Here is a 12,636-nt window from a genome sequence, read left to right as displayed (position 1 = left end):
ATACTTCACGCAATTGTATAACTTTGTCACTTTTTTTTTTAAATTACAATTTCCCTGAATACATATAATATGAGTGTAATATAATGCTTGACAGCCCAAGTAAAACGCCTTCCCTCGGACTGCCTCTGTCTCATTCTTTCTCCTGTATGTTCAGGTCAGCCACAGGTTCTAGTGATTGAAGTCATTCTTGGTGAATAATCCCGGGACAGGCTGAGAGCTGGACCCTCGTCATTGCCACGTATTTTGTCACCGAGGCAGGGTAACCCATGGTAACTAAGCTCCCGATCAGTTAAGGGGCAGAGAGCCTCCCCTCTCTCCACTGCTCTATAAAAGAGACCCAGTGAAGGGACCCCAGCAGCCTCGAGCTCTCAGCGTGGGCGAAGGTGTGGGAAGGAGCGGCTAAGATCTCTGCAGCCGAGCGAGGGAGCGCACCAGCTGCAGAGACAAGGCCAGCATGCCACCGAACTTCAAACTCCAATGTCACTTCATTCTGCTCCTCCTGACAGCCCTAAGGGGAGAGAGCCGGTACCTTGAGGTGAGCCATCCTTCCTTGATTCTTAACACGTTTACCGTGAGTATTCAGCAACCGACAGCAGGCACCCTTTTCCCCTTGATTTACCTAGACTTTTTCCTTGCCTCTGGGCATCCTAACTGCCTACCTTTCTCTGGCCTGGGTACACTGATGGAGAGTGTCTAAGATTCTTTCTCTAGACTAGGGAGACATGGACTTCCCCCACGCCCCTCTTGGCTTCTCTGAGCTTCCACGAAGCTGTCTTCCTCTTGGTTCATTTTCTTTCGTTCCCTCTGAACTTTGCCGGACCGAATCCACTTTCCCTGCCAGATGCAAGAAGCCTTGGACTACGACCCTTTCCTGCTCTTCAGCGCCAATCTGAAGAGGGACCTGGCAGAGGAGCAGCCGTACCGCCGGGCTCTGAGTGAGTTGGGGCTGTCCTGCTCCGGTGTGGGGGGCGCCTGGGAGGCGGGAGGCTGGAGCTCCGCACCTAGGACACAGGTTTGCAGGATCTCCAGCCTAGGGAAGGGGGCGGGGCTCGCTGGGACCTCCGGGTTGTGGCAACCGAAAAGGCTCTTTCCAAACCAAAGCTAGGGACCCCAGCGCTGCCTTAGCCGGGGGCTCCAGTTTGGGGCGCGCTGCAGAGCCGGAGAATGGGGAGTGTTGTGAACAGCTTCCTTAGGCAGCTGGAGACCCCGGGCTCCATGCTCTCTACTAGGGTGCCTGGACATGCTGAGCCTCTCTGGCCAGTTCACCTTCACCGCCGATCGACCGCAGCTGCACTGCGCCGCTTTCTTCATCGCGGAACCGGAGGAGTTCATCACTATCCACTACGATTTGGTCTCCATCGACTGCCAGGGTGGGGAATTTCTGAAGGTGAGGGGGTCCCCACTCCACGCAGTCTCAGCCCGAGCGCCCCTAAGCGTGGCCACATGGGGGACAACTCTGAACCAATAAGTGCCTGAGTCGCAGAAGCGCACCTAGGGAGCCCAGGAGGTCGGATTCCAAGGAAGGGGCTCGCCCCATTTACTGCAGGTCTAGCGCCCCTGGACGCCGGTGGTTTAATTTATCTTCCGTGCTCTCCCCAACTCCTGGGAACTTCCTAGCACTTGAACTGGCAGTGTGAGACGCTGTAATGTAATCTGGGGCAGACAAAACATGGCAGAAGTCTACCGCTAAAATAGACGAATTCTCCTTTTGCTCCCTGAGTTGTGGACCCATCTCGCTCTTCCTGGAGCGTAGAGACTCTTCAGAGCCAGGCTGATGGAGTAGTAAGGCACTGGTTGGGGGAGGGATGCTGAAAGCAGGTATAATTTGAGATTAGCATGAGTTACCCAGCCCCCACAGCGTCCCTGCTTCAGTCTCCACAGCCGCGCAGGTCAGCTGAGGGAGGCTGCGTGGAGCCCTACTGCCCCAAGAAAACAATTAGGCTTAAGACCGCCAAAGTAGAGCCATTTGGGACCCTGACAAGCTCGCTAGAAATAATTTGCAAGCCCGTTGTTGCCAATTTTGCTGTGATGGACTCATTAAAATGGAGGCCTGCGGTGATATTTTGAGAGCAGTGTCAAGTTGACTTTGACCCTTTGTCCCAGGAAGCAAAGCATAGAGGAAATCTTACAAGGTTTACTAGCCAGCACCACCTGACTGTGGCATTTATAAATATATAAAAAGTAATAATAACTTGAAGTGACTTTTTTCTTTAATGTGAAGAGTGAACCGCTGCCAAAGAAGCCTGATGCTCCAACCTTCTCTCCCCCCTCACTCGTCCTCCTTCACTCTCTCATTTTGATACAATCACCCCTTATACCCCAGGTTAGCTGCAAACTATGATGCTCACCCTCAGCCACCGAGGTCCTGGGATTATTACAAACACCCTCCATCATATCCAGATCCGTTGTTGGTGTTGCTTATTCTTTGAGATATGTTGCTATTCACATTTCTCTGATAAGAGGAAAATAGAAACTGAAGTCAAATGAAATCCAAACAGTACTCCAACAGAGTTCATCTAAATGTGGAAAAGACAGAAGAAAAATCAGTGTCGTGTGTAATTAATTTCCTTTTACCAAACTAGGTGATAAAGTATGAGAAGATGTTTTAACTTAGCAACTTTGAAGGCTTATGCAGAAAAATATTAATCAGTAATATTACTTGCAACTAATATGCATAGGGTCTAAATATACACTAATGAAAAGCAGGCAGGCTGTGAGTAGGGGCTGTGAGTTCCTCACCTACAACTGAAGACTCGTTGCCGGGTAGCTTTGCCCTTTCTTCTTGGCAAAGTCTGGTTCAGGAGCTGGTGAAAGTGACCGTTTCAGTCTGTATATTATTGTTGTTGTTGTTGTTATTTGAAGGTATTTGATGGTTGGATCCTCAAAGGGGAGCACTTCCCAAGTTCTCAGGATCACCCTCTACCCATGGCGAAGCGGTACACAGATTTCTGTGAGAACGGTCTTACTAGAAGGAGCATCAGGTCTTCCCAGAATGTGGCCATGGTCTTCTTCCGGATCTATGAACCCGGAAATGGATTCACACTGACCATAGAGAGAGAGCCCAACCTCTTCCGTAAGTAAACTCAAGCAAAAGACAGGACAGTGGGAGGTGGTCACCCCTACTTTGTAAAGATGGTATCACCTCACAGACTGAAACCAAGGAATGCTGTGGACTCTTTATTTGTTGTTATAAAAATTAAACCACAGTTTTTTTGTTTTTGTTTTTGTTTAATTTCCCAGGCTAGGTAACACGCTAGCATATACTACATACACTTCTATTTTTCCTCCAAAGCCTTGTTCTGCCCTCTCAAGGCATTACAATGGGTTCAGTAACCAACTTTAATCTCCAAAGCCATCCCACAGCTGCAGGATAAGCCTGAAGGATAATTTGGTGCCAGAGCTTCATAAACAAAGACTAAAATGCCATGCTTCTGAGACAGGCGGGCGGACACGGTGCCCTAAGGAGAGGAGTGAACCGGAGTGCCTTTGTGCCTCCTTCTGTTATCTTCTCCCTCAAAGCCATGACCGTAATCAGTTCATTTCTGATAGAGAAACCCACGATAGAGCTACAGCTGGAAGAGGGTGGTTTTGAGCAAACTGAGCTCATACATCGGCTTATTTCCTCATTAAGGGAAAAAGCTGGGAGCTAGAGATACAGTCAAGCGGCAAACCGCTTGTGTGAGGATACACAAAACTTGGGTTCAAACTCCAGCACTAGTGAGAGAAGAAGGGAGGGAGAGGAGGGTGGAAGGAGAGAGAGAGAGAGAGAGAGAGAGAGAGAGAGAGAGAGAGAGAGAGAGAGAGAGAGAAACACTGAAAAGCTGAGAAGTAGAGTGACAGGAGAGCATATGTCCCCCGCCCCCCGCGTTTGCTCAAAAGGAATCAAAAGATATCTTTAGAATTGTCAAGGAATTTCCCTTCATTATGACATTAAGTATAAGTAAAAATATAAGGAGGTAGGTCAGCAGAAAGGCAAATCCCATGTCTCAGTTTCTTAGATAGAAAAAGAATTTGGTTTTAAGTTTGGACTGGAAGTAAAAAAAAAAAAAAAAAAAACAGAAAACCTTGAGACTACCAAGATTTTAAAATTGACCATTTCACATTACTTAATACCCAGCAAATCTGCACTAGGTGTAAAACCGTTCTCTATTTTGTTCTCACCTTCTTTTGTCACTCTCATGAAATCTTTAGAACAAAATTACTCATGGAAAATTAACACTGTGGCTCCAAAGTCTGTGGGTGAGGATTTAGCATGGGATTAGGTTCTAGCTTCAAGGCTGAGCCTTGTTCGTTCTCCCAATCGGACCTAGACCCAACTCCACAGACGTGCCTAGGATTGCTCTCAGGTTTGTGGTTTGCCTGGTAAAGCATTTCTACCTTAGGACTATTAGAAACCAGAGACAAAGGTGGGCAACCCCCCCCTCCCCTCCCCCGTATTCACAATATTCACATGTCATTGAGTTCTGTTCCCCTGCTGGGCAGGAAACCTAGCCAGGGAGGTCCAGCCTTTGGATGTTGTTTAACCTACAAAAATGTTTGACACCATTCATAACTATCCTGGAGCACATGTGACGATGAGTGGGCCCCAGGTTGGACATAGCTACTAGGTCATGAACTGAAATCTAGAATAAAGGTTTCATATATATACACACACACACACACACACACACACACACACACACACACACACACACACACGTATATATATTTACATATATATGTGTGTGTTATATATATGTATATATATACACAGCACTCCAAATAATGTAATTGCAATTTCTTTTTCCTCCTAAAGCTTGCAATGTCATCTCCCAAACCCCGAGTGGAAGGTTCACTCTGGTGGTTCCACGCCAGCACCAAAACTGCAGCTTCTCCATCATTTACCCGGTGGTAATCAAGATCTCTGACCTCACCCTGGGCCACGCAAACGGCCTTCAGTTAAAGGTCAGTGGCTCGCTTGTTCCTTGGCCATTTGGTAAGGCCACTGGCTTTTTTTCAGAGGTGGAGCACACCTTGTGTCAGGAAGCTGACGCAGCGTGGCCTCCCTAGTGCTGCCCCGGCTTCCTCCACATCTGTTTCAGTCACGCTGCAGGCAAACGCTCAGGTGCCTATCCTGACTGCTCTACTGTTTCTCTTGTGACATAGGAAATGCTTTTCAGTTGGTAAAGCTGCAGTATATAATTACAATTGGACACTCTTGTACTTTCCTCTTTTACAAAAATCCTCTCTGCACCGAGCCTCCTGTGAGTCATCGACGCAGCTGCCTTCCTGATTACTGGAATTTTCTTTTGGTAGAAGGAAGTCCGTTTCATTGACAGCACCCCTCTATGAAAGAATGCTAACGGTGGCATAAAATATAAAATTGGATTTTGATATCGCAAGAAGCAGTCAAGTTTCCAAGAGCATGCTATATGACATTTTGCCTAAAAAAATTAGCTGTGAAATTCCTACCAACCAGCTTTCTTATCAGCTTCCGTGCGTGACTTAAAAATGAATGCTGGCTTGACTGCATCTATTTGCACAGACAGTGACTTCTCTGTGAGTTACCCTCATTTCCTTTTCCTTGTTCACAGGCCTAAGTTAAGATAACACATGCATTTGGTGGCATCAGAGGCATATAGATTTTTTTGAAAACTAAATAAGAAATGGGACCGAGGAAAATAATTTATAGTCAATGACCTCTAGCCCCCTGACTCATGTGTCTCTCCCTCCTCAGAAGTGGTCCTTTGATGAGAATGCCTGAGTGCTTTGGGTCCAACCCAGGGCGTTTGCACGGCCGCATGGCCTGCCATTCTTCATGTACAAGCTAGTTGGTGGGAGGCATGTTAACATATTAGGAGATCTGTGTTTTAGGTTGTTCAAGCTCTAAGAATGATGTTGATATTCTCCTTAACATGTTAGCATCTACTGTGTTCTAGGCATCAGTTCCTTTAAAATTCTATGTTTTGAGGCCTGGGTTTTGAGAGCTGGGTATGGTGGCTTATACTTGTAATCTCAGCTCTGGGAGACTGAGATAAGACAACTTCTTGTGCCAGGCTGGCCTGGATTACATACCTTGATCTTCCCTTTACTAGTACTGCCCAAAAAAAAAGGTGATGATGATGATGATAAATTCCTTTGTACAAGGGACTATTCTAGATTCTAAAAATAAGCAGTGAAGAAGGCAGATCCTGTTCACAGGGAGCCTATTTTCTTAGGCGAATGACACAGATAAAATTATTACAGATTTCAAATCATGGTAAGTTTGTACAAAATAAATTTTTAAAAAATGCAATCCGGTGGTTTGATAGACAGAGAGAACTGCCCGAGACAATGTGGTCAGGGAAGGAAACTTGAGAAAATGCTTGGTTTGACTAGAGCACTAGATTAGAAGGAGGAGCAGAGGGACCGGCGCTACTCAGGCAGAAACAGGCTTACCAGACCCTAGAAACAGGAAGAAGCAAGGTAGAAAGGAAGATGGGCAGTGCCAGAGCGTGCTGTCCACCAGAAGATGGCTGTGAGCAGCAGGTGTACTGGGAAGGCTGTTGGGGTCCAGGTCAGGTGGGAAATGACCTTATGTGTGCTGTCTGAAGGTCAAGCTCGCTACCACCTGGTAAAGGGGCTGGAGACACGCTGCCTTATTCATGGCCCCTGTGAGAGAGGTCTTGGTTGCTGCTAGGGAACCACTCAAGATCCTTTCATTAAGCCCTTCAGCTCTCTTGTGTGCTGGGGGATAAGACTTCAACTTCATAGTGAGTAATGGGACTTGGCTTCCCATTCAACAAGCTGCAGTGAGCCTTTGGCACAGGGTGGTAAATCTAGCAAGAGATGAGGAGAGCTTAAAACGTCAACAAAGATGTACAGGAGTTGCCACTGAGGCCCAGAACCCCAGAGAGGTCCCCATTCAGCTCACTTTCCGCCACTGTTTACCAGAAAACCTGAGAGGATTACAAAAAGGAGAAAGCTGTCATTGCTCACCAAGTGGAAATTTCCGTCTATCTACTCGTGGGAGAGGCAATTACGTTCTTTCACTCCTAAATAGTTTATTTGACTCCCGGTTCACAAACTTGTGCACAGTGGGCCTAATTAAATCTTTATTTCATCATGTAATGAATGAAGTTATGTTTGAAGTACCTAGGCATACAGACATGCACGTAGTAGGTTCTTTAAATATAAGCAGCCCCCGTTGTCTCCCTCCCTTGGCTGAATAGTTGTCATTATTCAATGCCTTAATTGAAGTTCCCATCACATTCCAGCGTTCTTCTCAATGTCTGCTATGTGTGCACCTGCGTGGGTGGGTGTTTAAAGACCTCAGTTTTAAATTTTGGCTCCTATGTGTCAGGGTTTGGCTGGTTAACTTCTGGATACCTGCCACATACCACTAGGTCAATGAATAACAGGGTCACAGGCAAACCTAGCTACACGGGTGACGGGAGACGGCGGAAAATGAAAACATGGAGCCAGGATTTAAAACTTCCTTAAGAATGTAATACCCATTTGCAGCTCACTCCTCGAACCCCAACACTTGGGAGGATCGGCATGAATCCAGGGCAAATAGGAGCGTGTGAAACAGGGCCCAAGTGCATCATTTGAGACTGAGAATGCATCCTTTCTGTGTGTTGAGTGAGGCACAGAAATCACTGTGCCTGAGATGTGCGGAGGGAGGATTTGGGAAGCAGGAAGTGATGGTATCGGAGCCTTACAATGACTTCTTCTTTTGAGTAACGTGAAAATAATGTTTTCATTGAAAGGAAAGAGTAAATGGTAAGTTTGGCTAACTTTAGTCCCAAATCACATTTCTATTCTTTTTAAAATATACCCATGAGTAATCTAAATCCTTATTTGTGGAAGAGACATGTTCTGAGAACAGAAATATTCCGTTATTAGCAAGAGGAAAGGAAGTAAGCTGAGGGAGAACATAGAATTTTAATATACAAATTATAGTATAATTATAAAATGCAGGTGATCAGGCTTTGTTCGCTCTGTGTGCTTTGAGATAGCCCAGTGACTCGCCGTGTGTCCAAGTACTCCCAGGTTCTGCCTTCCTACATCTTATTCTGAGCTTACAAATTCCTGTTTCATTTTTACAGCCATTAAAGCTAGCCCTTAAAAAGCACACATACATTTAAGCACAACGAACTGACTAACTTAGAAAACTGACTCTTGAGAGGTCTTGGTTCTTTTGTTTTGTTTTGTATTCACCTTAAACAATTTCCCGAGTCTCTGCCGGCCAAGTCAAGGCACAGGCACAAGCTGAAAGCTAACAAGGATATTTTCCCCAATCCGTCCTGGGCTCAGTTTGACCTATATAATTGGTTTACCTGCATCTTGCTTTGTCGGCTGCTATATTCTCTTAGAAACCTGTGGCTGGCTGTGGCGGAACTGGCGACTTTGTGGAGCTGCTGGGAGGAACTGGATTGGACCCATCCAAGATGATGCCTTTAGCAGACCTGTGCTACCCCTTTCATGGCCCTGGTGAGACAGTCCTTCAGTTGTCATTTATATGGCTTGTCTGGGTTACTTTCTTAAGTAACTTTCAACTTTTCATATACAGGAAGATAAATTCTACCAAAAAAAAAAAACCCAATTTTATTTGTGGAGCCAATATGAGAATTTTACTTTAGAGCCTATGTATAGGGCCAGAACTTATTACCTGAGTGTCAGGAATCAAGAGAGAAACCCATGGAACAGCTAGAATGTGTATTTAAGAAAAAATTTAAAAGACAGTGTTTCAGCCAAGGCTACACAGAGAAACCCTGTCTCAAAAAAAAAAAAAAAAAAGAATGTTTCTCCACTTTAGGGAAGATCTCTGCTTTTATCCTTGGAAGACTAATTTGTTTGTTGACTGACAGTTCAAGTAGTAAAACTATTAGTGATCAGTAACAGTAGAATAATGAAATAATAACTAACCTTAAAAAAAAAACTATAAAAAAAAACTATTAAAAAAAAACTATTAAAAAAAAAAAACAAGCTATCTTTACCTTCCTGTGTAGGATTGCATACTCATATGTGTCAGCTGTATATGCAGGTATATATAGATGTATCTATTTGTGTATGCAATATGTATGTTGGATTACTTATGGCCACATATACAGCAGAGCAAGTAAGACTTCTAGAATATCTCTGAGGCCCTGAATTCCCCCAACTTCTACAGCTATACTAGCCTCTCAAAGGCCATTGCACCCAGAGGCAACTCTGAAGCCTCCAAGTGGTCATCATTGATAAAAAGCTGCTTTAGGATGCAGCTGCCAAATGGGGCCAGCTCTGCCTTGCCGGGTACCAAAGAGGATGATGCCTCTGTGCTCAAGCTAAGGTGTATGAGGACTGGGGTCCGAACTACTGACCTCACGATCAAACTAATCATTGTATGCGTGGTGGGGGAAGATTACACAGAACAACTCTATAAAAGGCGTCCTTGCACCTGTACTCCACGTGACAGGAATGGTTGGTAATCTGGAAAGAGACAAACTAAAACCAAAGGCAAAGAACACCAATGCCAAACTGCACCAGACCGTTCCCGACAGAGCCCCCGCCTCTTCCACCCCTACAGACTCCCTTCCCCAGCTGGGTAATGAACTTGCAAAGCAGACTGCAGTTCTGATCAGCTATGTCACCAGTATTTTCTTTCTCTGAGATAATGCTGAGCCCCCAGTAAACCAAACAGCTCTGTCTGGGCAGGTGTGGTGGCGTGCATCTGAATCCCAGCACCCGGGAGAGACGTGGAGGCAGGCAGATCTCTGTGAGTTCGAGGCCAGCCTGGTCTATAACACGCGTCCAAAGCTATACATAGAAAAACCAAAATCATGCTCACAGACAGGAAGGTCTGCTGTGTCCTGCCCCGTCTTCAGGTTTACGGTGTAGAAATGGCTGTGAGACTGGACTAAGTCAACCTATCTCACTGAGGCAAAGATTGTTTCCTAGTTATCTTCCCTGAGGCTGAGAGGATATTTCTGGTTTTTGAGACAGGGTCTCACTACACAGGCCAGGCTGGCGTTGGCTCCTTTGTCTTCCTGCCTCAGCCTTTGGACACCTTTCGGGATGTGTACTTGAGGGAAGCAATAAGACATGAATGTGAGGAATGCTTTGGGACCATACTACTTCTGCTTGAATTATAGGACCTGGGCCAAAAACTCCTCCTTTGTATAAATTATAAACATTACTGAATCTAATGTTAAGGGATTTAAAGCCTGGAGTATATACCTTTTTGGTTAATTTTGAATTGTTTAGGTTTCTTTCTTACTTCTAAACATTTCTTCTTCTTCTTCTTCTTCTTCTTCTTCTTCTTCTTCTTCTTCTTCTTCTTCTTCTTTTTTCTTTTCTTTTGGTTTTTTGAGACAGGGTTTCTCTGTGTAGCCTTGGCTGTCCTGGACTCACTTTGTAGACCAGGCTGGCCTCGAACTCACAGCGATCCACCTGCCTCTGCCTCCCGAGTGCTGGGATCAAAGCCATGTGCCACCACCGCTCGGCTCCATTTTTTTTTTTTCCTTAGGGACCATACTCAGGGCCTCACCACTGAGCTATGTATCCGGCATATTAATTTATTACATACACAGTGTTTGCCTGCAGGCCAGAAGAGGGCATCAAATCTCATTATAGATGGTTGTGAGTCACCATGTGGTTGCTGGGAATTGAACTCAGGACCTTTGGAAAAGCAGACAGTGCTCTTAACCTCTGAGCCATCTCTCCAGGCCCATATCTAGCTTTGTTCCCCTCTTTCATCCTCCCTGTTTCCATGTGCTCTAAGCTTAGTCCAAAATCACAGATCTATTAGAGACCTGGCCATTTTCAATTGAATTTTGTTAGAAATTATGTCAAGACAAATAGTATTCACATCAACTAAAGGAGATAAGATATGTTCAGTGTAACACCAGAAAGATAAACAGCCTCCTGGATTATCTAAAGAAAATAAATGTGGCTCTCTATGCAGAAGGTAAGCTAGGTTTTTCCTCAAGTTTGTATTAAAAAAAAAAGTCAGGGTTAAAACATCACGTTTTCAAATAGACCTTTAGCCTTAATAACATTATTGTGCTGTTTTGTATCATTCGTGCCTCCAGGGATGTGTCTGGGAGGCACCTGTGACACAGCGACACAGTGACAGTGGTAGCGTGTCTCAAAATTAAGAAATACCCTGTAGATACAAAATATGAGGGGGGAAGACTGAGAAAATTAAAATAGCAGAGAGAGTATTAGAACGCATGTCAGGAATCAGACGGCTGCTAGAGAAATAAATGGAAAGTCATTTTTGTAACGAAAACAACGTGACTGTTCAGGCAAACCTGCCAGGAGAAGCGAGGAATCTGTGTCAGATGCCCACACAGATAATGAAAATATTGGATGTCAGCCAAGTGAGACTGTTCAAAGCTAGTCCATACCAGGGCAGTTTTAAAAGGCACTGGGAAACAATAGAACCGTGGCTCTCAACCTTTTGGGGTCAAAGGATCCTTGGGAAAGGTCACATATCGGATATCCTACATATTAGACATTTATATTATAACTGTAGCAAAATTACAGTTTAAAGTAGCAATGAAATAATTTTATGGCATCACTACAACGTGAGAAATTATATTAAAGGGTCACAGCATCAGGACAGTTGAGAAACACTGCAGCAGAACAAAAGCCTATTTTGGTTGCCCACTCTGTGCAAATGGGTTTTCATGCACATGTAAAACGTAGCCGTTTATCTAGGCTAAGACTATATAGTAAATAACACTGTCTGGCCGGCACAACCAACCCCTCTCATCACTAACTGCCACTTACCACCCCCGACTCTGTCCTCACCCTAAACTGTCCTTGCAACTTTCCACCCTCTCCCTAGAGGTCAGTGTTGTGGTCGAGAAGGGCCCCGCATGGCACAGAGTTCACTGGTCACCTTTGTCCCCTTTGCCACCTGAGCACTGCAGGTGGGAGAAAAGGCCAAAGGCCAGAGAGGCATCTTATCTCTTTGTAGTCAGCTTTCTTTCGGTGCCCTTATGTGCAGAAAAAAGGCTGGGTCAAGTTCATGATTCTCCGGCTAATTATATATTTAAAAAAAAAAAAAAGAAGAAGAAGTTTCGACTGAAACTAGCTTGACTGTGTGAGAGCAAGATGCCGTCTGTGCCCATCCCCCACCCTTTCACTGCGGTTAACATACGTAGCCGACAGTACTGCTTTCATTATAATGTTCCCTAACCTGTTGGAAACCGTTTACTTCCCTGCTCCCCCAACTAACTACAGCCCAGATGAAAATTAGCTGTGACAATGCTGTGGTGCGCATGGTCTCCAGCGGGAAACACGTTAACCGCGTGACGTTTGAGTATCGGCAGCTGGAGCCATCGGAGCTAGAAACATCGACCGGAAACAGCATCCCGGAATTCTGTTTGGCTGATCTTCAGTGATTGACGTTCTGCTACCTGAGTGAGCTCTTGACAGCTATCGTGTACGATCTGGATGGCAGCCCGCGAAAAGCCTTCCGCGCCAGTCAGTATTCCAAGCCTTGAACACATGCACGCATGAGTTCCAATTTTGCTTCCCTTTTGTTGTAATTTATCAATGGCAGAAAGCAGGCGACAAGTTGCTGTTGGAAATGCTCGGCGGTCTTGGTGTGTTGCAAGCATGAACTGGTGAACCGGAAGAGTACAGCAAGTGAGAAAAAAAAAAACAGTTGTGTGGCAAAGGCAG

The 12,636-nt window shown here is 45.2% G+C and overlaps 1 protein-coding gene across 1 annotated transcript; it reads left to right on the top strand.

The window, feature by feature from the left end:
* Positions 1-204: 204 nt before the first annotated feature.
* Positions 205-12,353, top strand: Crhbp (corticotropin releasing hormone binding protein). The gene is made up of 7 exons (XM_051172271.1): positions 205-535; positions 842-935; positions 1,230-1,387; positions 2,863-3,073; positions 4,796-4,944; positions 8,337-8,454; positions 12,193-12,353. The coding sequence occupies exons 1-7, from the start codon at positions 455-457 to the stop codon at positions 12,351-12,353; spliced, it is 972 nt and encodes a 323-aa protein (XP_051028228.1). The 5' UTR covers positions 205-454.
* Positions 12,354-12,636: the final 283 nt, after the last annotated feature.

The sequence above is a fragment of the Acomys russatus genome, chromosome 30 (genome assembly GCF_903995435.1).
Source record: "Acomys russatus chromosome 30, mAcoRus1.1, whole genome shotgun sequence".
Lineage (NCBI taxonomy): Eukaryota > Metazoa > Chordata > Mammalia > Rodentia > Muridae > Acomys > Acomys russatus.
Note: the sequence above shows the minus strand (reverse complement) of the source record. Positions and strands in the feature narration are given on the sequence as shown.